Source organism: Lampetra planeri, chromosome 38 (genome assembly GCF_965212315.1).
Source record: "Lampetra planeri chromosome 38, kcLamPlan1.2.h2, whole genome shotgun sequence".
Classification (NCBI taxonomy): Eukaryota; Metazoa; Chordata; class Hyperoartia; order Petromyzontiformes; family Petromyzontidae; genus Lampetra; species Lampetra planeri.
Window position 1 is genome coordinate 4,614,121 of NC_136144.1, and position 27,742 is coordinate 4,641,862.

The 27,742-nt window shown below is 54.7% G+C and overlaps 1 protein-coding gene across 3 annotated transcripts; it reads left to right on the top strand.

Moving 5' to 3' along the window:
• CCDC22 (CCC complex scaffolding subunit CCDC22) lies at window positions 1-27,278 on the top strand. Of its 3 annotated transcripts, none has more exons than XM_078612238.1 (18): window positions 1-230; window positions 3,391-3,530; window positions 6,190-6,367; window positions 7,481-7,613; window positions 9,061-9,161; window positions 10,171-10,264; window positions 12,013-12,182; window positions 12,954-13,157; window positions 14,885-14,956; window positions 15,526-15,645; window positions 16,912-17,031; window positions 17,344-17,460; window positions 18,493-18,594; window positions 19,596-19,703; window positions 21,227-21,322; window positions 24,128-24,187; window positions 25,234-25,308; window positions 25,917-27,278. In XM_078612238.1, exons 2-18 carry the CDS (start codon window positions 3,481-3,483, stop codon window positions 26,028-26,030), a joined length of 1,914 nt encoding a protein of 637 aa, XP_078468364.1. In that variant the 5' UTR covers window positions 1-230; window positions 3,391-3,480; the 3' UTR covers window positions 26,031-27,278. The 3 variants fall into 3 exon arrangements, with proteins under 3 accessions (XP_078468364.1, XP_078468363.1, XP_078468365.1); XM_078612237.1 differs by having other exon boundaries at window positions 3,412-3,530; XM_078612239.1 differs by having other exon boundaries at window positions 3,412-3,530; window positions 10,180-10,264.
• The last annotated feature ends 464 nt before the right edge of the window (window positions 27,279-27,742 follow it).

The following is a 27,742-nucleotide window of genomic DNA, read 5'->3' on the forward strand; positions in this document are numbered from 1 at the left end:
TTGAGCTCGAGCCTTAAGCGCGCTGGGAAATGCAAATCCGCCTGCGGTCTGTCATCGAATCCCGCGGAAATCCTTCACCGGGGACTTGTGGGAACGGGACTTAGGGGGCCTTAGGAACTCGGGGGTCTCGGGGGGACCTGGGCCACCCCCGGTTGGACCTGCCGGGAACCCGCCACCGCCGGGGAGCGACACGCCGTCGCCTATCGCGCCTCCAGAAGCGGAAACATCGGGTAGGCCGCACCCCAAGCGTCCTCGTTGCCTGAATCGTAGCCCGAGTCGCTGCGCCGGTGCTCGGCGGGATGACCCGAGCTCGGTAGCCCCCAAGCCTCGGGCTCCGAGAAGTCGTGTAAAGTAAAACAATAACAGCACTGGCGAGGAGTTGAGCCGTAATGTGTTTCCCGTCGCCTTTGTCGAGACGTTAAATGGGCCTGGTGGTGGTTATTCCGTGTGTGTGTGTTACGGGGCAAGGGACTATTGCAGTGGCAGTGGTGGGTGGTGGTAACCGATTTATCGGCCCCTGGGCGATGATGAGCTGAATTTAACTCCAGAAAAATTGCAGTGGACGCTCCATTGAAAGACATGCGCACGTACGTGCAACAGCCCTCTTGTCCATCCACTGCTGGATGAAGGCATTTAAACGCTGGTGAAGGCGGGGATCATAAAGCAAGTAGCACAGCAACGTGATTCTTGTATTCATCTGTGCGGAGCTTTGAATGTAACCCAACTCGTATGGGGTAACCATGGTGCCTGGTATGCATGGGGCCGTGGGTTCGATCCCGACCCTGACCCCTGCTGTATATTTGGAATGTGCGTGTCTCTCTCTCCCCGTGGTCGCGTGGATTTTCTCCGGGTCCTCCGGTTTTTCCCTCCACATTTAGAAATGGGCGTTTCGAGTATTTGGCTGCTATAAATATTCACATGATAAGCCACGTCGTTGAGCAATCATTTGTGACCAGGTTGCTTCTGAAAAAGAGCTATACAGCTCAGTGGGCCTTATCTGGTAACATGAACAACAATAGTTTCGTAAGCCTGGTGGGTTTTCTCAGGTTTCCTCTGACACTCCAAGCCATGAATAATGGAATTGGCCAAACGTCCCAATATAACAAACACTCCTTCCCCCTCCGATGCGATGAATCAATGTGTCAATGTGAATCAGGCCCATTGGTGGTAATAATCGGTGTTCACGAGTTGTGGAATGGGACATGTTTGTCAATGCATGCTCCTCCTGAAAAAAAATAGTCTTTAGATTTAGCGAGGCTTTCCTATGAAGAGGAAATGATTTATATAAAAAAAAATCACGGTGACTTCCTGCTCTCATTGAGCATTGATGGCATTGGTTCTGATCTTTACGGTTTACAGCCCTGCCAGATTCAGCGGTGAAAACTCCACATTGCTAAAGCGGTGCCATTGTCCATCCGTGGGACACGGTTGAAAACCACGTTTGACATCCACGGTTGATGTATGTATTGCGATGTGCATACGTTGAGCTCTGGGTACATGTCAACTCGCGTTTCGTTTTTTTTTTCTAAACGCTGTTAACCGGACGTGCAACGCTTCAATGAGGAACTAATGCAACAGCGAGGTCATCTGTCCTGTGGCTGGTTGCAAATATTTTTTTTTCGAACGCCAAGTAACGCGGGATTCGTTGGTTGTCAATCCGTGAACTTTGATTGACAGCTTCTGTTGACTTTGTGTCGCCATTGATTGTTCTGCTTATTGGAGACACTGTACAAACACTCGCCACTGTTGTTAGCTATGGGCCAGGAATTGAACTCGGGACAGGGTTCCTAGTGCAGTACGCCACCCATTTGTTAATATGAACGGTATTCAGAAGTTTGTTTCAGACGTATATTTCCCGAGTAAAACCAGTTGAGCTAAGAAGCTCCTTTTGAAGGAGGACACAGCCAGCAGACATCATATTTGTAATTTATTCTGTTAATTTAGTAGATTAGTTTTGCCTTAAGTTTACTTAATTTTCTTTACACTTACATTCACTTGTTTTTAACAAAAAATATATTTGCTACGAGGCTGTATTGCTAATAAAGGGCAGTGCAGAAAATGTATTATTACTCTAGAGTACAGCAGGGTACTTAAAACAACTGTTCACACTTATATGGAACTATCGTTTTTAATGGATAAATAACGGATAATACACTGTAACATGATAACAAATGCAATGTTAATAGCTTCAAAAAGTCAGTCTCCACTTGTACGCAATCGTTGTCAACGCATGGCCTGGAATCTTCTCCAGGTGGTCTCCAGAGCCCGGAGGCACATTTCTTGTGGTATTGTTGCAAATTCTCAGAAGTGTTAGCATTTTTTCAAGCACCCTGTATATACCAGTGTTCTTTACTAATTTTCAGTGGGGCCACTTTCGCCGATAAGACATCACCATTATGAGGGCCGCCACACATTTGAAATCATTTGGGGGTTTAACAGCATCACGATGATGATGGGTCGGGGTTTTTTCACTATTCGTGAATTGTCGAGGGCCACACGTCAGGGCCCGCAGTAAAGGTCACCAGTGGCCGCCAGTGGCCCGCGGGCCTTGCAATGAAGAACACTGCTCGATACAACGTCAAAGCTCCCCACCTTTGCGAGCCAGTGTGGTGAAGTATGTTCAATAGCAATAGGTTTTTACCCTTTCAACTGGTACAAAAACTGACACCTTTATACAAGGCATCATGTTTGCAATAACCACAACACAAGCAATCAAAATGCAAACAAAAAGAAACAATTCTGATGATGCTAATGATATGCACTGTCCTTGAAGTTGATTGGTCCACACCCGAGACAGCTTTTCTTAGAGCCTAGTCTCCATTGGTGTTGGACCAGATGACGCCAAAAGGCGTACAACTCAAAGACAGCGCACTATCAGAGTATTGAGAGCTCGGGGTAAGCATTTACACTATGAGACCTCCTTTACCAGTGGCAAAATATAGTAAATGCCTTGTATAAAGGTGTCAGTTTTTGTACCAGTTGAAAGGGTAAAAACCTATTACTATATTTTGCCACTGGTAAAGGAGGTCTCATAGTATGTTCAATAGCCCCCATGATCTGCAATGACATGGGGGAAGCTATCATCCAGCGATGGAATTACGGTGCATTTTTTAGTACTTTTATAATGTTTTTTGTAGAATGGTCTGCTTTTTCAATGGTGTAAACCCTGGAACCTGTTCGTGTTTAGCTGACCTGGCTCTGCAGGGAATTTGACGGAGGTGTCTGGTGGATACGAGTCTTCTGCCCTCACTGTGCTCTCCTCTGGTATTACTTAAATCTGTCTCAAAGTCCCCTTCTCGTAAAAACGTGACATATTACAGCCAGGCACGTGCCTTTTTTTTTTAAAGCCACCCACTGTGTAAGTCATGGTGTCAATTAACATGTGTGGAGCCTTGTGATCTTCGAACGCAGAGTCGGTAGGTTGAAGACGTGAGGTTGGTGAGGAGGAGAGACGGTGGCTGAGGAGGTCAGGGTGCCATCATGGAGGAGGTGGACAGCATCATTCTTCATTCCCTCCGGCAGTGCGGCCTGTGAGTAACTGGTTCCACTGACCACACTCTTTCTGAACCACATACAATGACCACACTCTCACTGTAACCACACCGTGACCACACTTTTTACATGACCGCACTGTCACTGTGACCACACTCTCACTCACCACACCCTCAAAAAGAACACACTCGCACTGTAACCGCACTGTGACCACACTTTTTACATGACCGCACTGTCACTGTGACCACACTCTCACTCACCGCACCCTCAAAAAGAACACACTCGCACTGTAACCGCACTGTGATCACACTTTTTACATGACCGCACTGTCACTGTGACCACACTCTCACTCACCACACCCTCAAAAAGAACACACTCTCACTGTAACCACACCGTGACCACACTTTTTACATGACCGCACTGTCACTGTGACCACACTCTCACTCACCACGCCCTCAAAAGGAACACACTCTCACTGTAACCACACCGTGACCACACTTTTTACATGACCGCACTGTCACTGTGACCACACTCTCACTCACCACACCCTCAAAAGGAACACACTCTCACTGTAACCACACCGTGACCACACTTTTTACATGACCGCACTGTCACTGTGACCACACTCTCACTCACCACACCCTCAAAAGGAACACACTCTCACTGTAACCGCACTGTGACCACACTTTTTACATGACCGCACTGTCACTGTGACCACACTCTCACTCACCACACCCTCAAAATGAACACACTCTCACTGTAACCACACCGTGACCACACTTTTTACATGACCGCACTGTCACTGTGACCACACTCTCACTGACCACACCCTCAAAATGAACACACTCTCACTGTAACCACACTGTGACCACACTTTTTACATGACCGCACTGTCACTGTGACCACACTCTCACTGACCACACCCTCAAAATGACCACACTCTCACTGTAACCACACCGTGACCACACTTTTTACATGACCGCACTGTCACTGTGACCACACTCTCACTGACCACACCCTCAAAATGACCACACTCTCACTGTAACCACACTGTGACCACACTTTTTACATGACCGCACTGTCACTGTGACCACACTCTCACTGACCACACCCTCAAAATGAACACACTCTCACTGTGACCATATTCTCACTGAGACCACACTGTGACCACACTCTTTACGTGACTACACTGTGACAACAGTGTGATTATTTTTTGTGACTACTCTACGGTCAGTTCAAGAATAAGTTCTCTCTCGTCTCATTTGTGATGTTCGTCTCAGCTGGTTCTGCATTATGTCCATCTCGTTTGTTCTACTGTGCTTAAGCTACATCAGCGTGTACATTTCTACGATCGTTAATCACCAACTCTCAGATGCGCAGCTTTATGTCATGAGCGAAAGACTGTTGGGGCAAGTGCTGTTAGCCGGCACGGCGCACGAGAGGGTGGTGCGGTTAGAACCATGCCCGGCCGACTTTGTCTCCCGAGTGCCAATGTTTATGCACACTTCGCCAGCGACTCATTTCATGGCTATGTCGGGTTAGGGGTGGACCAGACCTAGTTATGAGATTCGTCAATTTAGGCCATCAGTGGGCTATTAAACTTGCGTTGTCAGGTTCGGAGCGCAATGTGTCAACTGTTACATTACCGCTTCCCGTTCACACATACACACAATGTCACCACCTTAAGTTCAAGGCTTCATGGTGGGAACTTTGTCCTTGTGCGTTATTTTATTTTTTGCTTAATCATGTAAGACACTCGAAAGAGACCGGGATGAGTCTCATTTTCAAGAGTTACCTGGGGCATTATCAGAATCGGCATTTTAATTTCCTGGAGGAATCCGATCAGCGATAAAGCTATTTTTTCACAGATGTCTTGTAGGGGACAATGAGCACTGTGTGTAATCACAATTGAGTGGTTTGCCAGTCTTTTTCGAATTTTTGGCAAATTTGGACCACGACGCTGGCGCACAGTGGCCCACGCATGCCAATTACGCCACTGGATCTTGACCGTCCGCTTTCATCGGGGGAGGGCGCAGGTTTTCGGACCGTGAACCTCTGCAATGAAGCGGCAAACTCACAACCACAGGGCCGCGTCACCGTGCAGGCGTCACTGTTTTTGTGAGTGCAGGAGAGGTAATGCAGTGGTCAGCGTGATGCGCTACGAGCAATAACTGTGGCGAAACATTTGAGCCAGTCCTGGTTCTCCCCGAGGTCAACTCAGCCTTAAATGAGTACCCAGTGCGGAACGTAAATGTCAGCACTGCGGAGACAAAAGTGTCGTATGGCGCTTAAACTAAAAATTATACATATAAAAAAAATTTACTGGTTAAAGCCCACTGATCTATGTAGCTCTTTTGTTAGAAGTGACCTGGCCACAAATGATAGCCCAACGAAGTGGCTTATCACGTTGAAATTTATAGCAGCCGAATACTCTAAACGTATATGTTTATAAATGTGGAGGGAAAAACTGGAGGACCTGGAGAAAAATCCACGCGACCACGGAGAGAGAGAGAGAAAGACATGCAAACTTCAAATATTCAGCAGGCGTTGGGGTCAGACTCGAACCCACGACCTCCCGTATACCAGGCGAGGCAGTTAACATCTCCTAGCCACCGCAAGATCACTTGCCTTAGACAGTCTGTTTAAAGGCTATGACGGGGGGTACCCATTTGCGTGTGTGTGCGCGCGCATCTGCAGGGAGGTGCCGGAGGAGGTGACGGGGCTCAAGGAGTTCACGACGGAGTTGATCGTGGAGGGCGCCGTCCTCTGCCTGCGAGTCATCAGCCCGGCGGCCGGCGGCGGTCTCAGCCACGTGCTCCCACCGGGAATGTCGGCGAGATTCCGGCTGGGGATGAGCCTGGCGCAGGCCTGCCAGGTGCGGGTGGCCGCGTGACCCCCACAACAGAGAGACGAAAGATTTATTCCGTTATAGCGTCAACAGACTGTTGGGGCGAGTGCTGTTAGCGAGTAGCACGTATGAAGGCCGGCACGGCGCACGAGGGGGGTGGGTGGCCAACACCACGCCCGGCCGCCTTTGTCTCCCCAGTGGTGATGTTTACACACCCCACCAGATACTCGTTTGAGGCTGAGTCGACCTAGCGGAGGCCCATAACCAATTCAGATAATCGCCGCTGGTGTTGGCCGTGAGCGGAAATCAGAACTCGGCTCGCCGGGTTCGTAGCGCAGTGCGATAAACGCTGTGACCCACGCTCGCACTGGTGCGTATTAGTACGTATCACATTTTCTTGGTTCTTTCGGTAAAGTCACGTAGAATGGAAATAATAAAATAATAAAAATAAAACATAATAAAATAATTCTCACGACGTTTCGGCCACAACGCAAGTAGCCGTCCTCAGGTGAAGAAACAGGTCTGTCGATGAGACAGAGTCTGAATGACAAGCCCCAGGCTTGGAGCGACTAGCCTGGGGCTTTTCATTCAGACTCTGTATCCTTGACAGACCTGTTCTCCACCTGAGGACGGCTACTTGCGTTGTGGCCGAAACGTCGTGAGAATTATTTTATTATGTTTTATTTTTAATATTGTATTATTTCCATTCTACGTGACTTTGCCGAAAGAACCAAGAAGATGAATCCCTGCAGTCACGAAAGCTTTAAATCGAAACGTATCACATTCTCACACACGACACACAAACACAAGCACACACGGAGATGCAGGTCCCCCATGGCAAGTGCTTTTACCGCTGTTGCTGCTCCTGTTTATGCTGATACTGCTGGTACTGATGCTGCTGCCTCTAATGCTGATACTGATGCTGTTGCTTTTGCTGCTGCTCCTCTCCAACTGCTGCTGCTACTCGTGCTGCTGCTGCTGCTAAATATGCTGCTACTTATGCGGCTTCTGTTGCTGCTGCTGTTGCTACTGCGCCTCTTCTGCTGCTACTGCTCCTCCAATGCTGCTGCTGCTACTGCTCCCCTCCCGCTGATACTGCCACTGCTGCTACTGATGTTGCCACCGCTGCTGCTATTGCAGGAGCTGGGCTACCCGGGTGAGATCGGCTATCAGACGTTCCTGTACAGTAGCGAGTCCGAGATCCGTCGCCTCTTCCTCTTCCTCCTCGAGAAGCTGCCCAAGGAGAGCGCCGCCTCTGCCGACCGGCCAGCCGGTACCCGACCCTTGACCCCTGGAGCCTGACCCCTTGATCCCTACAGCCTGACCTCTTACCTGGGGTATATATATAGGCCTCCGATTAGCGTGGTTGGCTGCGTACGGTGCGAAAGAAGTTCAACATAATGCACATAAATATAAGCAGAACTCCATATCTGTGTGGCCACGTAAAAATACATTTTAGTCCATCGGTCTGTTGACTCTCCAAACCAACAGCATCTCGCAGAAATGTATTCTGAGCAAGGGAACTGGATCGACAGTTTAATATTTCGTCGGTCAATCGACTAAATTGGCGTGAACCGTCCCAGCTTTCAACGTCGCCACGGACCGGCACCCAAGTGCGCGCTTGCAGGCGGCCGCTTGCTGCCTGCGCACTCTTGCCGCACGCAGGGACGTTGCTGCCAGCGGGGGGCGGGGGTGGGGGGAGCGCCCGAGGCTGAAGGAAAACCGCGTTCCGCCAGCACGCTTTGTTACGTTATGAACGCGATGCAAATGCAAGTGTCGTGGTTATAATTAAGGTTTAGGTTTTTAGTGTTGGCACAGGTTAAACCCGTCGGGTAATAAATGTTCATTTTCGATGAGGACTTGATTACACCGTCGACACCTGGTTGCCGTGTCATCAAAGATAATAAACCATGAACAGAGCAATCCAACAACAACTCTCCACACGGCGGAGTTCCGTATGGCAAGGTCGTGCATCAACGCGGCACGAAAAATACAGCCGTGGAGCTGAGAGGTTTCCCCCGTGCGTGCATGGGTGCGTGCTTGCGTGTGTGGGTGCGTGCGTTCGTGGGTGCGTGCTTGCGTGGGTGCGTGTCTGTCGAGCAGTAGTGTGGGGAGTGGTGGCGTAGAGATTAGCGCGTTGCGCTACGAACCCGGCGACCCGAGTCCGATTCCCACTCACGGCCAACACCCAGTGACGATTATCTGAACTGGTCCTGTGCCTCTCCTAGGTCTACTAAGCCTGAAATGAGTACCTGGTGTGACGTGTAAAAACATCACCACTGGAGAGACAAAGACGGTCTGGCATGGTGCTGACGACCCACCCCCTCGTGTGCCATGCTGCCATTCATAGGTGCTTGCTAACAGCACTTGCCCTAACATATTGTTAAGGCTATACGGGGGATCTTTGTCTTTGTCGAGCGGTAATGCAACGGTTAGCGCACCACTCTATGAACCCGGCGACCCGAGTTCGATTCCCGGATAATCTGAACCGGTCGTGAGCCGCCTCTCCTAGGTCGACTCAGCCTCAAATGAGTACGTGGTGCGGTGTGTAAACATCGCCACTGGGCGTCGTGCTGCCCACCCACCCCCTTCATGTGGGGTGCCGGCCCTCGCAGATTGCTAATCGCTGACGGCACTTGCCCCAACAGTCTGTTAAGGCTATCGGCCCGGCGGGGGAGGGGGGGGGGGAAACCTTTGCTTTTGTCTTTGTGTGCCGCCAGGGAAGATGGCTCTGCTGCAGAGGGCGATAGCCGAGCAGATCCGCGTGGAGCTCGCCACCCCCTGGGTGCCTCCGCTCTGCCGGACGCCGCTCCTCCTCTCGGTGCGTGCCCAGCGGCACGCGGCCCTCCCGCCCCGCGCGGCGGCGGTGGACGGGCGTCGGGCTCGGTGCGGTTAAAAGGGGTTCGGCGGTTCGCTGTTGGGAGTTGCGGTTGAAGTTCGGGGTTCGCCGTGAGGGTTGTGATTAGAGTTCGGGGCCAGGGCGGCGTGGGCTGCACGGTTACGGGGGGGTACAGGGAAGGGACGCATCTACCCACCTCTTCTCCTGCTTCACCTCTTCTCCTGCTTCACCTCTTCTCCTGCTTCACCTCTTCTCCTGCTTCACCCACCTCTTCTCCCACCCCTGCCGCCCCCTGCGTCCTGCCGAACAGAAGCTGCGTGATTTGCATGCACGATCTCCCGTGTAACCTCCCCCGTGTGATGAAGATCCCCCATTTAACCTTAACAGACTGTTGGGGCAAGTGCCGTTAGCGAGCACCTATAAAGGCCGGCACGGCACGTGAAGGGGGCCGACACCGCACCTGGCCGCCTTTGTCTTCCTAATGCTGATGTTTACACACCGCACCGTGTGTTCGTCTTAAGGCCGCGTGGAGGCCCAGGACCGGTTCGGGTATTTACCGCTGTTATTGGTCGTGAGCGGGAATCGAATTCGGGTCTCCGGGCTCGTAGCGCAGCTCGTTGACCGCTCCGCTAGAGCGCACTGACACGCGTGTGACCGTGTGTGCGTGGAGCGGTGGCGCAGTGGTTAGCGTGTCGCGCTATGAACAGCACTTTCCCCCCGAGGGGAAGTTTCGCAACTTTCTGTGATCCACCCACCCTTCCACGGCAATTATCGTCGCCTCCTGCCTGACTCGTGGCCCAGGTCACTCTTCTGGGGGGCAAATGAGACTCACCCTGGTCTCGTTGAGTTCTCACTCTGGTTGAAAGAAAATCAGCTTTAACTTAAAACTCGGGAGCGCCGTTTGATCGTGGCCGGAAGGGTTGACGGGCGATGGACGTGACGGTCCGTGAGGGCTATACGGGGGATCTTTGTCCGTGTGTGTGTGGTTGAGTGGCCGCAGGACCCCAGCAGGCCCGTGCCATTCCGCTCCGTCCCGCTCTCCGTCCCCGCCGACGTCACCGACAAGACCTTGCGCATCCCAAAAGGTGAGGCTGTTGTCCACCTCCTGGTGCCCACCTCCTGGTGTCTACCTCCTGGTGTCTACCTCCTGGTGTCTACCTACTGGTGTCCACCTCCTGGTGTCCCTCTACTGGTGTCCACCTCCTGGTGTCCACCTCCTGGTGTCCACCTCCTGGTGTCCACCTCCAGGTGTAGGCCTTCAACTGTCCTTCTACAAGTGTGTGTCCACCAGCAGGTGCCGCCCTACGGGTGTCTGCCTACCAGTGTCTGCCTGCAAGTGGTGCAGTGGCTAGGAGATGTTAACTACCTCGCCTGCTGTGCAGGAGGTTGTGGGTTCGATCCTGACCTTGATGCCTGCTGCTGTATATTTTTCGTTTGCGTGTCTCTCTCTCTCCCTGTGGCCGCGTGGATTTTTTTCCGAGTCTTCCGATTTTTCCCCTCTACATTTAGAAACGTGTGTGTGTTGAAATTCTTCCGCACCGTACGTAGCCATCCGTGGCTGCTATCAATTTCGGCACGGTAAGCCATCTCGTCGAGCTATGATTGGTGGGCAGGTCGCTTCTGAAAAAGAGCTACATCTCGATTTAAAGCTTTCGTGACTGCAGGGATTCATCTTCTTGGTTCTTTCGGTAAAGTCGCGTAGAAGGGAAATAATAAAATAATAAAAATCTAACATAATAATCATCGCTCAGTGGGGTCTTAGTTGGTAAAATAAAAAATAGTTTCTTTTTAAGTGTCCACCTGCTGGAGTCCACCTAGAGGTGTCCATCTGCTGGAGTCCACCTACAGGTGTCCACCTACTGGAGTCCACCCGCACGTGTCCACCTACAGGCGTAGACGTGGGGGCACACAGCAATGAGTACAGGATAACAGTGGATTGTCTTCTGCACCGCCCTCTGCTGGACACCGCGCGAAATAAAGTGGCGGCCGTCAAAGTGCCCCCCACCCCCCGGGCCCACCGAGGTTCCCTGCTTTCTTTCCGCCACCCGCGGATTTCCGTGCGAGGGCTTCCGCGGATTTCCGCTAAGTTAAACTGCGCAGCCTCGCGCCCGCGCGTCCCAGCGGAGAGAATGGGAAGGCGATTTCCACCCACGGCGGAGCGGACTAACGAGCTGTGCTATTAGCGGGGGCGATGGCGCGGAGAGCACCCCCCCCCCCCCCACCACCGGGACCCTTCTGTTAGCGTTTCGTCAGCCAATTATCGGCGTCACCCGGGCGAGGCTGTGGCGGTGGTGGCGATGGTGGGCGGTGGTGCCCGCAGACTTGGGTTAGTGCCGTGGGGGGGGATTTGGGGTGTGGGGGAGGGGTTTTTGGAGGCTTGGAGAAGTCGTTAAAGGTGACGCCTCATTAGCCACGTGATGAGACCCTGTTATAGGGTGCACGTGCGTGTGTGTGCGAGTTCGTAGCTGTGCGCTGTGCGGCTTGTGATGGGAAAGTATTCGGTGTGTTTTTTGAGTTCCTGCAAATGTGTGTGTGTGTTTGTGGGGAGCGGTGGTGTCGCGGTTAGCGCGCTGCGCTACGAACCCGGCAACCTGGGTTCGATCCCGCTCACGGCCACCGCCAGTGACGATTATCTGAACCGGTCCTGGGCCTCCCCTAGGTTGACTGAGCCTGAAATGAGTAAATACTGCCAGTAGGGAGACAAAGGTGGTCGGACGTGGCTCTGACCACACCACCCCCTCGTGTATCGTTCCGGCCTTTATAGGTGCTCGCTAACAGCACAGTCTGTTAAGACGATACGGGGGATCTTTGTCTTTGTGTGTGTCTACCGCAGGCGTGCAGGCGTACTGGAGCGAGGTGCTGCCCACGGTGTCCGGGCAGTGTCCGAGCCCCGCGCGCGTGGCCGCAGCCGTGCTCGAGAACAACGCGGCCGGCGTGAGCGCCGCCCAGGAGTGGGACGCCGAGTGGAACAACCAGGGGCTCGCGTCCCGACTCACCCCGGAGGTGAGCGGGGGGGGTGAGCGAGTGGGTGAGCGAATGGGTAAGTGGGTGAGTGACCGAGCGAGTGAACCAGTGGATGAGTGCGTGGGTGAGCGGGTGGGTGAGTGGGACGCCGAGTGGAACAACCAGGGGCTCGCGTCCCGACTCACCCCGGAGGTGAGCGAGTAAGTGGGTGGGTGAGTGGGTGAGTGGTTGAGTGGGTGAGCGGCTGAGTGGGTGAGCGGGTGAGTGAGCGGGTGAGTGAGTGGGTGGGTGGGTGGGTGGGTGGGTGGGTGAGTGGGTGGGTGGGTGAGTGGGTGGGTGAGTGGGTGATTGATTGAGTGAGTGAGTGGGTGGGTTAGTGGGTGGGTTAGTGGGTGGGTGGGTGAGTGGGTGGGTGAGTGGGTGGGACGCCGAGTGGAACAGCCAGGGGCTCGTGTCCCGACTCACCCCGGAGGTGAGCAAGTGAGTGAGGGAGTAGGGTGGGTGAGTGAGTGAGTTTGACATAAGTGAACGTGTGTGTGAGCGTGTTTGTTTCTATGTGAAGGGAACATACCTCGTATCCCCACATGACTGTCTCTTTGCGCACACTCACTGACTCGAGCGTACGCGTGTGTGGCTGCGTGTGCTTATGCGTGTGCGTGAGTGTGTGCGTTTGTGCGTGCGTGCATGACTGTGTGTGCGTGTGTGCATGTGTGCATGAGTTTGCGCGTGTGTGCATGTGTGCATGAGTTTGCGCGTGTGTGCGTGTGTGCATGAGTGTGTGCGTTTGCACGTGTGTGTGCGTGCGAGCAGGAGTACCGTCTGCGCAAGCGCGAGCGCCTGCACAAGAAGGTGCGCGAGCAGTTCCGGCAGGCCGTGACACGAGGGCTCGCCGACCCCGTCTCGGCGCTGGGGGTCACGGCGGGGGTCCTGCCGGGGGGAGGGGGCGCCCCTGCGGGGACGGCAGCGGTCAAGGGGTCCCGCTTCGTGCACACAGAGAAGCTCATCTTCACGCAGGTTCGTGCGTGCGCGTACGGATGTGTGTCGGTGTGTGCAGGTGTTTGTGTGTGTGTGTGCGTGCGCTAATGGGCATCAGCCCCACCAAAACTAAGCACCTGCCTGGGTATTTTGTACCATCGGACACTCCACCCCCACAACTCCCAATCGGTGATGGGGCAGTTGTGGAGAGAGTGGAGAGTTTCCCATACCTGGGCAGTGTGCTCATGACCGGCTCCGGTTTAACAGCAGAGGTCTCACTCCGAATTAGTCGAGCGGCAATATCTTTTCATCGGTTGCGTAACGCTGTGTGGAAGCTACCTGGTCTGTCGCTCCGCACGACGGTTCAGGTCTCCTCGGCCACGGTCATTCCCTCCCTTCTCTACGCTTGCGAAACGTGGACCCCCCTAATGGAGCATCTTCGCCGGTTAGAAACATTTAGGCTGGCCTGCCTACGATCCATCCTGGGTTTAACCAGTCTGGATTGTGTGAGGAGCTCAAAAATCCTTGAAAGATCTGGGCAAAGTCCCATCAGTGAGCTCCTCCGGCAGGCAAGGCTGCGTTAGCTGGGTCATGTAGCCCGCATGCCCAGCCACCGCATGCCTAAACAGCTTTTGTTCGGCCGCATAGAGGGGGCTAAACGGGCGCGGCACGGACTAGAGAAGAGATGGAGTGATGTGGTACAGGAGGACGTGAAGCTGAGTGGACTTGCTGATGACTGGTACCAGCGGTGTCAAGATCGGCCTCAGTGGAAGAGGCTCGTGAAGGACGCTACTGGGCAGTTGGAGGCAGTCGCCCTCCAACATCAACGGAGGGCGGAAGAGCGACGCTCACAACAACGAGCGGAGCGCCGGGTGGCTAAAGCACAGCAAGTTGGCACAGTAGGGGGCACAGGTGGTGCATCAGCCAGTCATCTCGGTCATCTTGGTCATCTCAGTCAGTCGACCCGTGACACCTGGGTCTGCCCCGTGACCTCCTGCCAGCAGGCGTTCGACACTTCACATGGCCTCAAGGTGCACATAGCCTGGCACAAGCGTCGTGGTGACGTCACCGCCACTTAGTGGCGAATGGCGGTTGTTGTTGTTGCTCATGGACAACATCGGTGACGCATATTTGAGCTGATCCTCGGCCTCCACTAGGTCGACTCAGCCTTAAACGAGTACCCGGTGCGGGGTGTCAACATGAGAATTTGAGAGACCAAGGCGGCGGGGAGTTGTGCCGGTCACCTTGTGTGCCGTTCTAACGGTGCTTGCACCAACAATCTGTTAGAGGCTATATGGGGCATCCTTGTCTTTTTGTGCATGCACGAGTGAGTGCATGTTCGCGGGTGTCTTTTTAACATTAGTATTGTTTATCCAGGAAAACCTCGGCAAGTCTCATTGCCAAGAGGGTATTGCCAAGTTTTCACAGTCGGGATTCCAACAGAGTAATATGCGGTGTCGTTCTTTTCAATTTGACAAATTTTGGACTGTTAAGCCGGTAGACAACGACCAACTCCTGTCCGAACGACGTCGCGGGATCTTTAACGGCCACCTCTCAGTGGCGCGCGGCATTCTCGCGGCTACTACGCACCGCAGTAATCACCGGGGCGGCCGGCGGATCCATCCGCACAGTGAGCGGCGATGTTGCACACGCCTGCGTGCGGTGTACGTGTGTACGTGTGTATCCATACGCGCGCACGCACTCCACGCGCGGGGCTTTAGCTGGCGCCCGTGGTTTGACACCCGTTCCCGTCTCGGCTGCCGCAGGAGCAGGACAAGCCGGAGCTGTTGGCTTCTCCTCCCGGCGATCGCCGCGCCGTCAGCGAGGACACCGAGCAGGTGCGGCGGCACCGTCGTCACCGCCAGCGGCACCGTCGCCACGGCCGTCTTTGTTTTTGTCTTCGCCGTCCGCCGCCACCGTTGTCGTCAAATTTGCGCTACCATTGCTACCTCCGCCGTTAGCGCCACCACCATCGTCATCATCGTCACCGTTGTCATCATCGCCATTTCCGCTACCTTCATCGCCATCATCATCAGCACCAACGCCATCATCGGCACCACGACCTTAATCACCGTTGTCGTCGTCGTCATCGCTACCGACATTATCACCACTACGATCGAGCCCACTGCCGACCACACCATCATCACCACTGTCATTGCCGTGGTCATCATTACCATCATTACCATCATTACCATCACCATCACTACCACGACCGTCATCAGCATTGCCATCACTATCACCTCCACCACCGCCGTCACCATCACCACCACAGTCATCTTCACCACTACCATCGTCATCGTCATCACTGTCCACATGATCGCCATCACCACCGCCGCTGTGATCATCACCGCCACCGTCGTCATCGCCGCCATCATCGCCACCTCCACCGCCCCGTTTGCCCGTGCAGGATGTGCAGGCGGGGCGAGCGAGGGAGGCGGAGGAGCTGCAGGAGCGGCTGCAGCGCACGGCGGCGCACGTGGAGGCACTGGAGCTGGATGCACGGCGGCTGCGAGGGGGATTCACGCAGGCAAGGGCACGCACACACACACACATGTACACACACACACACACACGTACACACACGCACACATATACACACGCACACACACACGCACACGCGCACACGCACACACGTACACACGTACACACGTACACACACGTACACACACACACACGCACACACGCACACACACACACGCACACACGTACACGCACGTACACACGTACACACACGTACACGCACACACGTACACACGCACACGTACACACGTACGCATGCACACACGTACACACGCACACACGTACACACAACACACACCCGCGTACACACACGTACAAACGCACACGTACACACGCGCACACACACGCGCCCACACGCACACACACGTACACACACGCGTACACACACACGTACACGCACACACGTACACACGCGTATACACGTGTACACACACGAACACGCACGCGTACACACGTACACGCACACATGTACACGCACGTACATGCACACACGTACACGCACACACACGTACATGCACACACGCACACATGTACACACACACACGTACACACGCACACATGTACACACGTACACGCGCACACACGCACACACGTACACGCACGCACACGTACACGCGTATGCAGCACACACGTATACGCACACGTACACACGCACACATGTACACGCACACACACATGCACGCACACACGCACACACGTACACGCACGCACACACGTACACGCACGCACACACATGTGTACACACGCATACACACACACACACGGACACACAAACGTACACGCACACACAAATGTACACACGCGTACACAGCACACACGTACACGCACATATGTACACGCACACATGTACACGCACGCACGTGTAGTGGGTTCAACCGAGCCGCACTCTTAGACTTGGAGGCAGCGCATTTATTTAGTTCCAGCACAACGGGGAAACTACTTCCCCTTTAACACGACAACAACCTAGGGCGGTGAGCACCCTGGCTACCTACACTGGTTCCCGAGTAACTATTAACTCCGGACCCGGGATCAACAACATCCTGCCCGGCTCCACATGCTGGAAAACTCGCAGAACGGAGATCTGATAATTTTTTTTACCCTTCTATCTGGCAACAAAACTGACACCTTTTTTACAAGGAGTCATGTTTGCATAGACCACAATACCTGCAGCCATAATGCCAACAAAAAACATAACTCAACATAACTCTGATAATATATGCATTAGTGCGTATATTATCAGAGGGGGGAGTTAACATCTCCCCGTGTCCGTCAGGTGGAGGAGGAGCTGGGGGCGAGTCAGCAGGCCCTGGCCGAGCACCGAGAATCTTTCCGCATGCGCAAGGCGACCCTTGACCTCCTGCCCGACGCCCACAACAATGCTGCCAAGTTGCAGGTGACTCCCCTGACCCCCCCCATCACCCCCCTACACCCCCACACCCGCCCGCCCCCCCGACCCCCTGACCTCTGCTTTCTCACCTCAACCGACTATGTCTATTGTGTGTATGTGTGCGCCTGTGTGTTTGTGTAAGTACGCGTGTTTCTCTTTCTGCGTGTGCATCTCTGTGCGTGTCTTAAGTGTGCGCGTGTGTATCTCTGCGCGTGGTGCTGACCTCCCCACCCCCCTTCGTGTGCCTCGCACTTGCCCCGACAGTCTGTTCAAGCCGTACGGGGGGGATCTTTGTCTTGTTGTATGCGTGTGGTGTAGGCGGTGGTGGAGAGCAGTGCGAAGAGAGTGCTCGCCCTCACCGCTCAGTGGGAGTCGCACCGCTCTCCGCTCGTGCAGCAGCTGCGAGAGCTCAAGGAGCTGGGACTGTCTTGCCAGGTGAGTCCGTGAGCGTGTACCTAGCCTGGCACAAGCGTTGCGCTTACAGCGCCGTCGCTCAGTGGGCGGTGCCGCTGGGTGGGTGTTGTTGTGGGTGTGAGTGGAGCGGTGGCGCAGTGGTTAGCGTGCTACGCTACGAACCCGGTGACCCGAGGTCGATTCCCGCTCACGACCAATAATAGCGGCGAATATATATGAACCGGTCCTGGGCCTCACCTAGGTCGACTCGGCCTTAAATGAGTACCTTTTGCAGTATGTTAACATCAGAAATCTGGAGTCCAAGGTGGCCGGGCATGGTGCTGGCCTTACCACCCCATTGGGGGACGTTTCAGTCTCGCGAACAGCACTTGCCCCAACAGCCTGCTAAAGGCTACACAGTGGATCTTTGTCTCTTGTATCTCCACGTGCGCGTGCAACTGTGTGTCTGTGTTGCCGCGTGACTGTGTGTCCGTGTGACCGTTTGACTGTGTGTCAGTGTGTCAGTGTGTCAGTGTGTCCGTGTGTCTGTGTGACCGTTTGACCGTGTGTCAGTGTGTCAGTGTGTCCGTGTGTCCGTGTGTCCGTGTGTCTGTGTGTCTGTGTGTCCGTGTGTCCGTGTGTCCGTGTGATCGTGTGACCGTTTGACTGTGTCAGTGTGTCCGTGTGTCTGTGTGACCGCGTGGCCGTGTGTCTGTGTGTCTGTGTGTCTGTGTGACCGTTGGACTGTGTGTCAGTGTGTCTGTGTGTCCGTGTGTTCGTGTGTCCGTGTGTCCGTGTGTCTGTGTGTCGTTGGTGTGTCCGTGTGTCTGTGTGTCTGTGTGTCTGTGTGTCTGCGTGTCGTCGGTGTGTCTGTGTGTCTGTGTGTCCGTGTGTCCGTGCGACCGCGTGTCTGTGTGTCCGTGTGTCCGTGTGTGCGTGTGTCTGTGTCAGTGTGTCCGTGTAACGGTGTGTCCGTGGGAGCGTGTGACCGTGCGACCGCGTGACCCCGTGTCCGCGTGACCGTGTGTACGTGTGGTGTTGCGACCGCGTGTGTGCGTGCGCATCTTCCTGCAGGAGGCATCGTCTCGGCGCGTGGCCCAGATCCGCGAGATGAGGGTGAAGATGAAGAGCACGGCCGAGGAGGTGCGCAACAAGGAAGACCTCCACCGCCAGCTGGTACGTGCACACGTGCGTGCGTACTGACATCACGTACTCGTGTGCGTACGCACACACATTTGTCTCTATGCGAGGCTGTGGGTCTCTGTGGATCTGTGGATGGGTGCGGTGGTGTAGCGGTTAGCGCGCCGCTCTACAAACCTGTCGACCCGAGTTCGATTCCCGCTCACGGCCAACACCGGTGACGATCAATCTGTACTGGTTCCGGGCCTCTCCTAGGTCGACTCATCCTCAAACGAGTACCTGGCGAGGTGTGTAAACATTGCCACCGGGAAGACAAATGCGGCCCCACGTGGCGCTGGCCACCCACTTCCTTGGTGCGCCGTGCCCGGCACTTGCCCCGACAGTCTGTTCAGGTAGTAGGTTTTTACCCTTTAAACTGGTACAAAACTGACACCTTTATACAAGACATCATGTTTGCAATAACCGCAACACAAGCAGTCAAAATGCAAACAAAAAACAACTCTGATAATGGTAATGATATGCACTGTCCTTGAAGTTGATTGGTCCACACCCGAGACAGCTTTTCTTAGAGCCTAGTCTCCATTGGTGTTGGACCAGATGACGCCAAAAGGCGTACAACTCAAAAACAGTGCACTATTAAGAGTATTGAGAGCTCGGGGTAAAGCATTTACACTGAGACCTCCTTTACCAGTGGCAAAATATAGTAGTAGGTTTTTACCCTTTAAACTGGTACAAAACTGACACCTTTATACAAGGCATCATGTTTGCAATAATCGCAACACAAGCAGTCAAAATGCAAACAAAAAGAAACAACTCTGATAATGGTAATGATATGCACTGTCCTTGAAGTTGATTGGTCCACACCCGAGACAGCTTTCCTTAGAGCCTAGTCTCCATTAGGTGTTGGACCAGATGACGCCAAAAGGCGTACAACGGGAGGGGCGGCGGGGGGGGAGGGATCGATGCTGTTCGTTGAACTTCTTTCGCATCTCCACGTTGCCAGCCGTGCTAATCGGGAAGTGCGGAAACTCCCGCAGGCCTCCGACTACGAGTCGATGCCGAAGGACGTCGCGCGAGCGGCCTACACCCAGCGCATCCTGGAGATCGTGGCCAACATCAAGCGGCAGAAAGAGGAGATCGGCAAGGTGGACCCCTCCGACACTCCTCCTCCTCCTCTCTCCCCCACGGCCTCGGCATCCCCTCTTCCTCCCGTCACCCCGGGCGTCTCGTGCGTGTCTTGTGGGGGAGGGGGGGGCGGTTCGCGGCTCGACCCGTGGCGAGATGTTAACTACCTCGCCTGGTATACAGGAGGTTGCTGGTTTCAATCCCGACACCGAAGCCGCCTGTGTGTGTTTGGAGTTTGCGTGTTCTCCTCGTGGTTGCGTGGATTTTTCTCCGGGTCCACCACGTTCAGAATCGACATCGCGCGTTCAGAGCCATTTGGCTGCTGTAAGTTTCCACACGATGATGAGCCACGTGACCGTGTACGTGCGTGGCGGTTGGCGCGTTGCACTACGACCTCGACTCACGGAGACCCATAGACTCGCGTAGAGAGCCACTGGAGCTTTGTACTTTTAAATCATCATCTATATTGATAACTAATTTCTGTAGAATAGATTTGTTTTTGTTTACTTTGCCTGGAGACTAACAATGCCCATCGACTTGCATTGCTCAAATACTAACTTTACCCACAGACTAACATTGCCCATAGACTAACATTGCTCATAGACAAGCATTGCATACGTGCAGACATTACAGACCCGTAAAAGATTTCGCACTCGGTGGCAAAAGGTTTGCGCGCAGACCGAGGCGTTCTGGGGTCAGCCTGGGACGAGACCCCATTAAGTTATTTCGGAGGAAGAGGGAGGAGGAAATTCGAGTGGTCGGCACTTGAAAGGAGGAGTCTCCATCTGCAGGATGCCACCAGCGGGGGGGTTCCCGGGTCCGGATGGTTTTGCCACGCGCGCGCGGTTAAACTTTAGTGGGGAGCAGATGTTGCGGCGAAAACCGTGGCCGCGGTTACTTTGGTGTTCACCCGGGGTTGAGGTGGCACGGCCGCGAGATCGACGCTTCACAATTACGCCGCTGTGGCCAATGCCTCGCAGCGAGAAGGACCCCGGGTTCAATCCGCGGCCTCGGCGCCATCGTTCGTGAGAATAGGCCACTTGCGTGCTGGCGTCGCGACGCAAATAATTTGCCAAATTTGAGCGCAACACGGCGGGAGGAGGACGAGGAGGGAAAGCAGCAGCAGCAGCTGCAGCCACGTGGTGAACCGGGCAACGACAGTTCCGCAGCCACCCACGTATACTATGATGTTCTCGGCTTATTAACGAGTGCGCTTGTCACATACGAGGGGGCAACGCTGCCCCATCCAGGTGGGGGCAGGCACCTCCTCGCCGCCCGCGGAATGGGGAAGTTTCACAACGTTTCTGTGATCCACCAACCCTCGCTTGCCCGCCCCCCCTCACCACCACTGTACGCTAATTATCGCCGCCTCCTGCGTGACCCGTGGCCCAGGTCACCCTGGTCTCTTTGAGTTCTCACTCTGGTTGAAACAAAATCAGCTTGAACTTAAAACTCGGGAGTGCGATTTTATCGTGGCTCGAAGGGCTGACGGGCGATGTACGTTAAAGGCTGTACGGGGGATCTTTGTCTTTGTCGTGCCAAGGTGCTGGCTGATACCCGTGAGGTGCAGAAGGACATCAATGGGCTGGCTGGAAAACTGGAGCGCACATTTAGCGTTACCGATGAGCTGCTGTTTAAGGTTTGTCATGGGGGGAGGGGCGTGTGTGTGTCCGTGTGTGTGTGTGTCCACGTGTGTGTGTCCATGTGTTTGTGTGTCCGTGTGTGTGTGTGTCCATGTGTGTGTGTGTGTCCGTGTGTGTGTGTGTAAGTGTCGGAAACGGTGGCGCACTGCACTGCGAACCCGGCGGCCCGAGTTTAATTTGTGCCTGGTGTGGTGTGTAAACATCAGGGAAGTCAAGGCAGCCGGGCGTGTACACTCACATGGAACTCATAAACTCACATGGAACTCATCGACTCACACGGAACTCGTAGACTCACACGGAATCCATAGACTCACACGGAATCCATAGACTCACACGGTACTCATAGACTCACACGGAACTCATAGACTCACATGGAACTCATAGACTCACACGGAACCCATAGACTCACACAGAACTCATAGACTCACACGGAACTCATAGACTCACACGGAACTCATAGACTCACACGGGCCCCAAAGACTCACACGGAACTCATAGACTCACACGGAACCCATAGACTCACACGGAACTCTTAGACTCACACGGAACTCAGACTCACACGGAATCTATGAGACTCACACGGAACTCATCGACTTACACGGAACTCATCGACTCACACAGAACTCATAGACTCACACGGGCCCCATAGACTCACACGGAACTCATAGACTCACACGGGCCCCAAAGACTCACACGGAACTCATAGACTCACACGGAACCCATAGACTCACACGGAACTCTTAGACTCACACGGAACTCAGACTCACACGGAATCCATAGACTCACATGGAACTCATCGACTTACACGGAACTCATCGACTCACACGGAACTCATAGACTCACACGGGCCCCATAGACTCACACGGAACTCATAGACTCGCACGGAACTCATAGACTCGCACGGAACTCATCGACTCACATGGAACTCATAGACTCACATGGAACTCATAGACTCACACGGAACTCATCAACTCACACGGGGCCCATAGACTCACACGGAACTCATAGACTCACACGGAACTCATCGACTCACACGGAACTCATAGACTCACACGGAACTCATCGACTCACACGTAACTCATCGACTCACACGGAACTCATAGACTCACACAGAACTCATAGACTCACACAGAACTCATAGACTCACACGGGTCCCAAAGACTCACACGGAACTCATAGACTCACACGGAACTCATCGACTCACACGGAACTCGTCGACTCACACATAACTCATAGACTCACACAGAACTCATAGACTCACAGGGAACTCATAGACTCACACGGGTCCCAAAGACTCACACGGAACTCATAGACTCACACGGGGCCCATAGACTCACACGGAACTCATAGACTCACACGGGCCCCATAGACTCACACGGAACTCATAGACTCACACGGAACTCATAGACTCACACGGAACTCATCGACTCACACGGAACTCATAGACTCACACGGAACTCATAGACTCACACGGAACTCATCGACTCACACGGGCCCCATAGACTCACACGGAACCCATAGACTCACACGGAACTCATAGACTCACACAGAACTCATAGACTCACACGGAACTCATAGACTCGCACGGAACTCATCGACTCACATGGAACTCATAGACTCACATGGAACTCATAGACTCACACGGAACTCATAGACTCACACGGAACTCATCGACTCACACGGAACTCATAGACTCACACGGAACTCATAGACTCACACGGAACTCATAGACTCACACGGAACTCATAGACTCACACGGAACTCATCGACTCACACGGAACTCATCGACTCACACGGAACTCATCGACTCACACGGAACTCATAGACTCACACGGAACTCATAGACTCACACGGAACTCATCGACTCACACGGAACTCATAGACTCACACGGAACTCATAGACTCACACGGAACTCATCGACTCACACGGGCCCCATAGACTCACACGGAACCCATAGACTCACACGGAACTCATAGACTCACACGGAACTCATAGACTCACACGGAACTCATAGACTCGCACGGAACTCATCGACTCGCATGGAACTCATAGACTCACATGGAACTCATAGACTCACACGGAACTCATAGACTCACACGGAACTCATCGACTCACACGGAACTCATAGACTCACACGGAACTCATCGATTCACACGGAACTCATAGACTCACACGGAACTCATAGACTCACACGGAACTCATAGACTCACACGGAACTCATAGACTCACACGGAACCCATAGACTCACAGGGAACTCATAGACTCACACGGAACTCATAGACTCACACGGAACTCATCGACTTACATGGAACTCATCGACTTACACGGAACTCATAGACTCACACGGAACTCAGACTCACACGGAACTCATAGACTCACACGGAACTCATAGACTCACACGGAACTCATAGACTCACACGGAACTCATAGACTCACACGAAACTCATAGACTCACACAGGCCCCAAAGACTCACACGGAACTCATCGACTCACACGGAACTCATCGACTCACACGGAACTCATAGACTCACACGGAACTCATAGACTCACACGGAACTCATCGACTTACATGGAACTCATCGACTTACATGGAACTCATAGACTCACACGGAACTCATAGACTCACACGGGGCCCATAGACTCACACGGAACCCATAGACTCACACGGAACTCATAGATTCACACGGAATCCATAGACTCAACGCCGCGGCGTTAGCGCTTGCGGCCGCTACGCCGTCGCCACCATCGTCGGCCTCACCGCCGCCCGGCTGTGCACATGTGCGACTTGCTTCCCGTATAGGACGCCAAGAAGGACGAGACTGCACGGAAGGCCTACAAGCACCTGGCGGCGCTTCACGAGGTGAGGCCGCCCTCGCCCCGCTCGACGCAGCAACGCCTCGCTTGACGCGGTAGAAGCTGACACGGTGCTGACAAGTGCCATGGCCACGAGATGTTAACTCCCTCGCCTGGTATGCAGGAGGTCGTGGGTTCGATCCGGAGCCTGCCACGTGTTGTCTGTTTGGAGTTTGCGTGTCCTGCCCGTGGTTGCCTGGATTTTTCTCCGGCTCCTTCCTGTTTTCCCCTCCACGTTTAGAATCGGCTGCAAAACATTTCCGCCGTGATGACAAGCCACTTCGTTGAGCTATCATTTGTGATGGTCAGGTCGCTTCTAAAAAAAAGAGCTAAACAATCTAGCTCAGTGGGCCTTGCCTGGTAAAATGAAAAACTGTTTTCTTTTTAACAGTTAACTTTAATTTCCACGGCGCCTGGACCTCTCCGGCTCGTGAGACCAGGTGGTGCAGTCGCACGACCTGCACACTCCATCGCTACGCCCCACTGGATGTAAAGATGCATTGATTCATCGTGGTTGAAGGGCGTTTGTCCCCTGGTTAATTTAGACTAAACCGGCGCACGCCACGTGGAGCTCAGCGCGGTCACTCGCCGTGTGCCACGAACCTGGCGACCCGGGTTCGATTCCCGCTCACGGCCAACACCGGTGACGATTATCTGAACCGGTCCTGGGCCTTCCCTAGGTCGACTCGGCCTCAAACGAGTACCTGGTGCGGTGTGTAAATATCGCCACTGGGGAGACAAAGGCGGCCAGGCGTGGTGTTGGCCACCCACCCCATCGTGTGCCGTGCCGGCCTTCATAGGTGCTCGCTAACAGCACTTGCCCCTACAGTCTGTTATGGCTATACAGGGGATCTTTATGTGTGTGTGTGTTTGTGTACGTCTGTGTGTGTCCGTGTATCCTTATGTACGTGTGTCCGTGTGTGTGTCCATGTATCCTTATGTACGTGTGTCCGTGTGTGTGTCCATGTGTCCTTATGTACGTGTTTCCGTGTGTGTGTCCGTGTGTGTGTGTGGTGTCTCTCCCATCTCCCCGCTCCCGCTGTGGGTGAGAAGAATTGCGCTCAGCTGATCCACACGATCGAGGATACGGGCGCGGTGATGCGGGAGATTCGCGACCTGGAGGAGCAGGTGGTGGCTGCACACGTGCACGGGGGGGGCATGCATTCACATCGCTCACACCGCTCACACACACACAGCTCACACACACACAGCTCACTCACACACACACACACAGCTCACTCACACACACACACACAGCTCACTCACACACACACACAGCTCACACACACACACAGCTCACTCACTCGCACACACACACAGCTCACTCACACACAGCTCACACACACACACAGCTCACTCACTCACTAACACACACACAGCTCACTCACTCACACACACAGCTCACTCGCTCACACCGCTCGCACACACTGCACGCCCTCTCCCTGCTCGGCACACGCACGCCGCTTGCACGCAAACACGCACCCCACCCAGGCATGCAGGAGGGGGCGCCGCTGCCACAGCTGCTGCTCGGAAGCTGTGATTGGCTCAGAGCCACAACCCCTCAGGGATACGGTGACGTCTCACCCAGGTGCTGCTCGCTAACAGCACTTGGCCCCATCAGTCTGTTAAAGGCTGTGCGGGGGATGTTTATGTTTGCCTTTTTATTCCCTAGACATTTACACGTATTCGCTTGCGTGCGTTTCCGCGCGTGTCGTTCTCGCGTTCCCGCCTTGAAGACGGAGCTGGAGCGGAGCAAGAAGACGCTGTCCAACCTGGAGCGCATCGTGGGCGACCTGCGCGCCATGCAGCACGAGAACAGCCTCCTGGGCGCACGCATGCACAGCGCCTGAGCACCCGCACGGCACCTGATGAACGCCCATGCGGGGCCTGCACGGGGCCTGCACGGTGCCCGCACGATGCCTGCACGGTGCCTGAGCGTCTGCACAGTGCCTGGGCACGTCCCCCGTGCGTGACTGTGCGTGACTGTGCGTGCGCTCGCACAGTCGGTCACGCTTCTGCAACCCGCTCACGATTCACAGCCACGCACAAAGAAAAAGATCCCCCCCCCCGTATAGCCGTAACAGAATCCTGGGGCAAGTGTCGTTAGCGAGTAGCAGCACCTATGAAGGCCAACACAGCACACGGGGGGGGGGTGGGTGGCCAGCACCACGCCCGACCGCCTTTGTCTCCCCACTGCTGATGTTGTTTACACACCGCACCAGGTACTCTTTTCAGGCCGAGTCAACCCTAGGGGAGGCCCAGGACCGGTTCAGATAATCGTCACCGGTGTTAGCCGTGACTGGGAATCGAACTCGTGTCCCCGGGTTCGTAGCGCGACGCGCTAACCGCTGCTCCACCGCTCCCCATAGCCACACGTACGCACACAAACACACACGCACACAAACACACACCTGTCTCACGCTTCCCTCCCGTCCCTTACCATCACCGCCACTGCCTTCTTATCTCACTCCAGGCTCTCAATGCCCCTTTTCTGTCTTCCTCCTTGCTTCCACCCGCCCCGCCCACCGCTCACTCCCCCCACTCCCTCCCACCCTGCCACCACTTCCCAGTCACAGCCACTGCCGCTCCAATCTCTCCCCCCCCCTGCTCCCCCCCCCGCTCCCCCACCCTCTCTCATTAGCTGGCATCTATCTCAGAGTTGGTGGATCACCCGAGGATGGGAGTGGTATCAAATGATCGCTCGGTGCGTCCTGTTGCTCGTCCCCCGGCCGAAGCAATTGGTGGGGGACCTCCGCACGCGTCGCCCGCGACACAGCGCGGAGCCGGGCTCCGTGGAGATAACCGCACCGAAGATGAAGTGCCGCAGCCCTCTCGGACAGATAAACGAGCAATTGGACACGCGGGCGGGTGGGCGAGCGGGTGGGGCAGCGGGCGGGCGAGCGGGTGGGCGAGCAACTGGGTGAGCGGGCAAATGGCTCCACAGCCCCGCTTCTGTCACGCCGTGGTCAGGGGAGATGGGGGGGGGTTGGCGCCGTTCTTGGTGAGCGCGATCCCACGCCATGTTAAGAGGATTCACGACGCGCGCACGCACGATGTAAACAATGGAAGCGAGAAATAAAGAAGCGGAGGAGGAGGGAGAGACGCGTGCAGGCGAGAGCGTGGAGCGTGTGAGCTGAGTGAGGAGCGTGTGAGCGAGATGGGGGGGGTTGTGGGAGACGCGCTCGCGATGTGACAGCGCAGCGCCGAGCGACAACACAATGTGACAACTCGGTGCGGGCTGACAACACAACGGTGACAACAGAACGGTGACGACGCGAGTGCGGCAACGCAATTCGGTCGCCACAACAGCGCAGCGACAGCACGGGGCGTGGTGAGAACGAGGCTGGGAACGCCGCACGGTGCGCCGACGACGAGTGAGCAATCAGTGTGACCGCGGCGACGCCGTAGCGAAGACGACGCACGGTCTGACGGCGAAACAACTCGCCGAGGAGCGCAGCAACAACAACAAAACGTGGCGCAGCAGCAACGCGTGAGCCGCGCGGCGTCGCGACGTAGTGGCGCTGTCAGAGTCGGCACGAGCGTGACGACACAAGGCATCGTG

Excerpts from the sequence above, each read along its gene's own strand:
- CCDC22 (XM_078612238.1), top strand. The coding sequence starts at position 3,481 with ATGGAGGAGGTGGACAGCATCATTCTTCATTCCCTCCGGCAGTGCGGC. Across the intron at positions 19,704-21,226 it reads AGAAAGAGGAGATCGGCAAG|GTGCTGGCTGATACCCGTGA; the intron begins GTGGACCCCTCC and ends TGTCGTGCCAAG. Across the intron at positions 21,323-24,127 it reads CCGATGAGCTGCTGTTTAAG|GACGCCAAGAAGGACGAGAC; the intron begins GTTTGTCATGGG and ends CTTCCCGTATAG.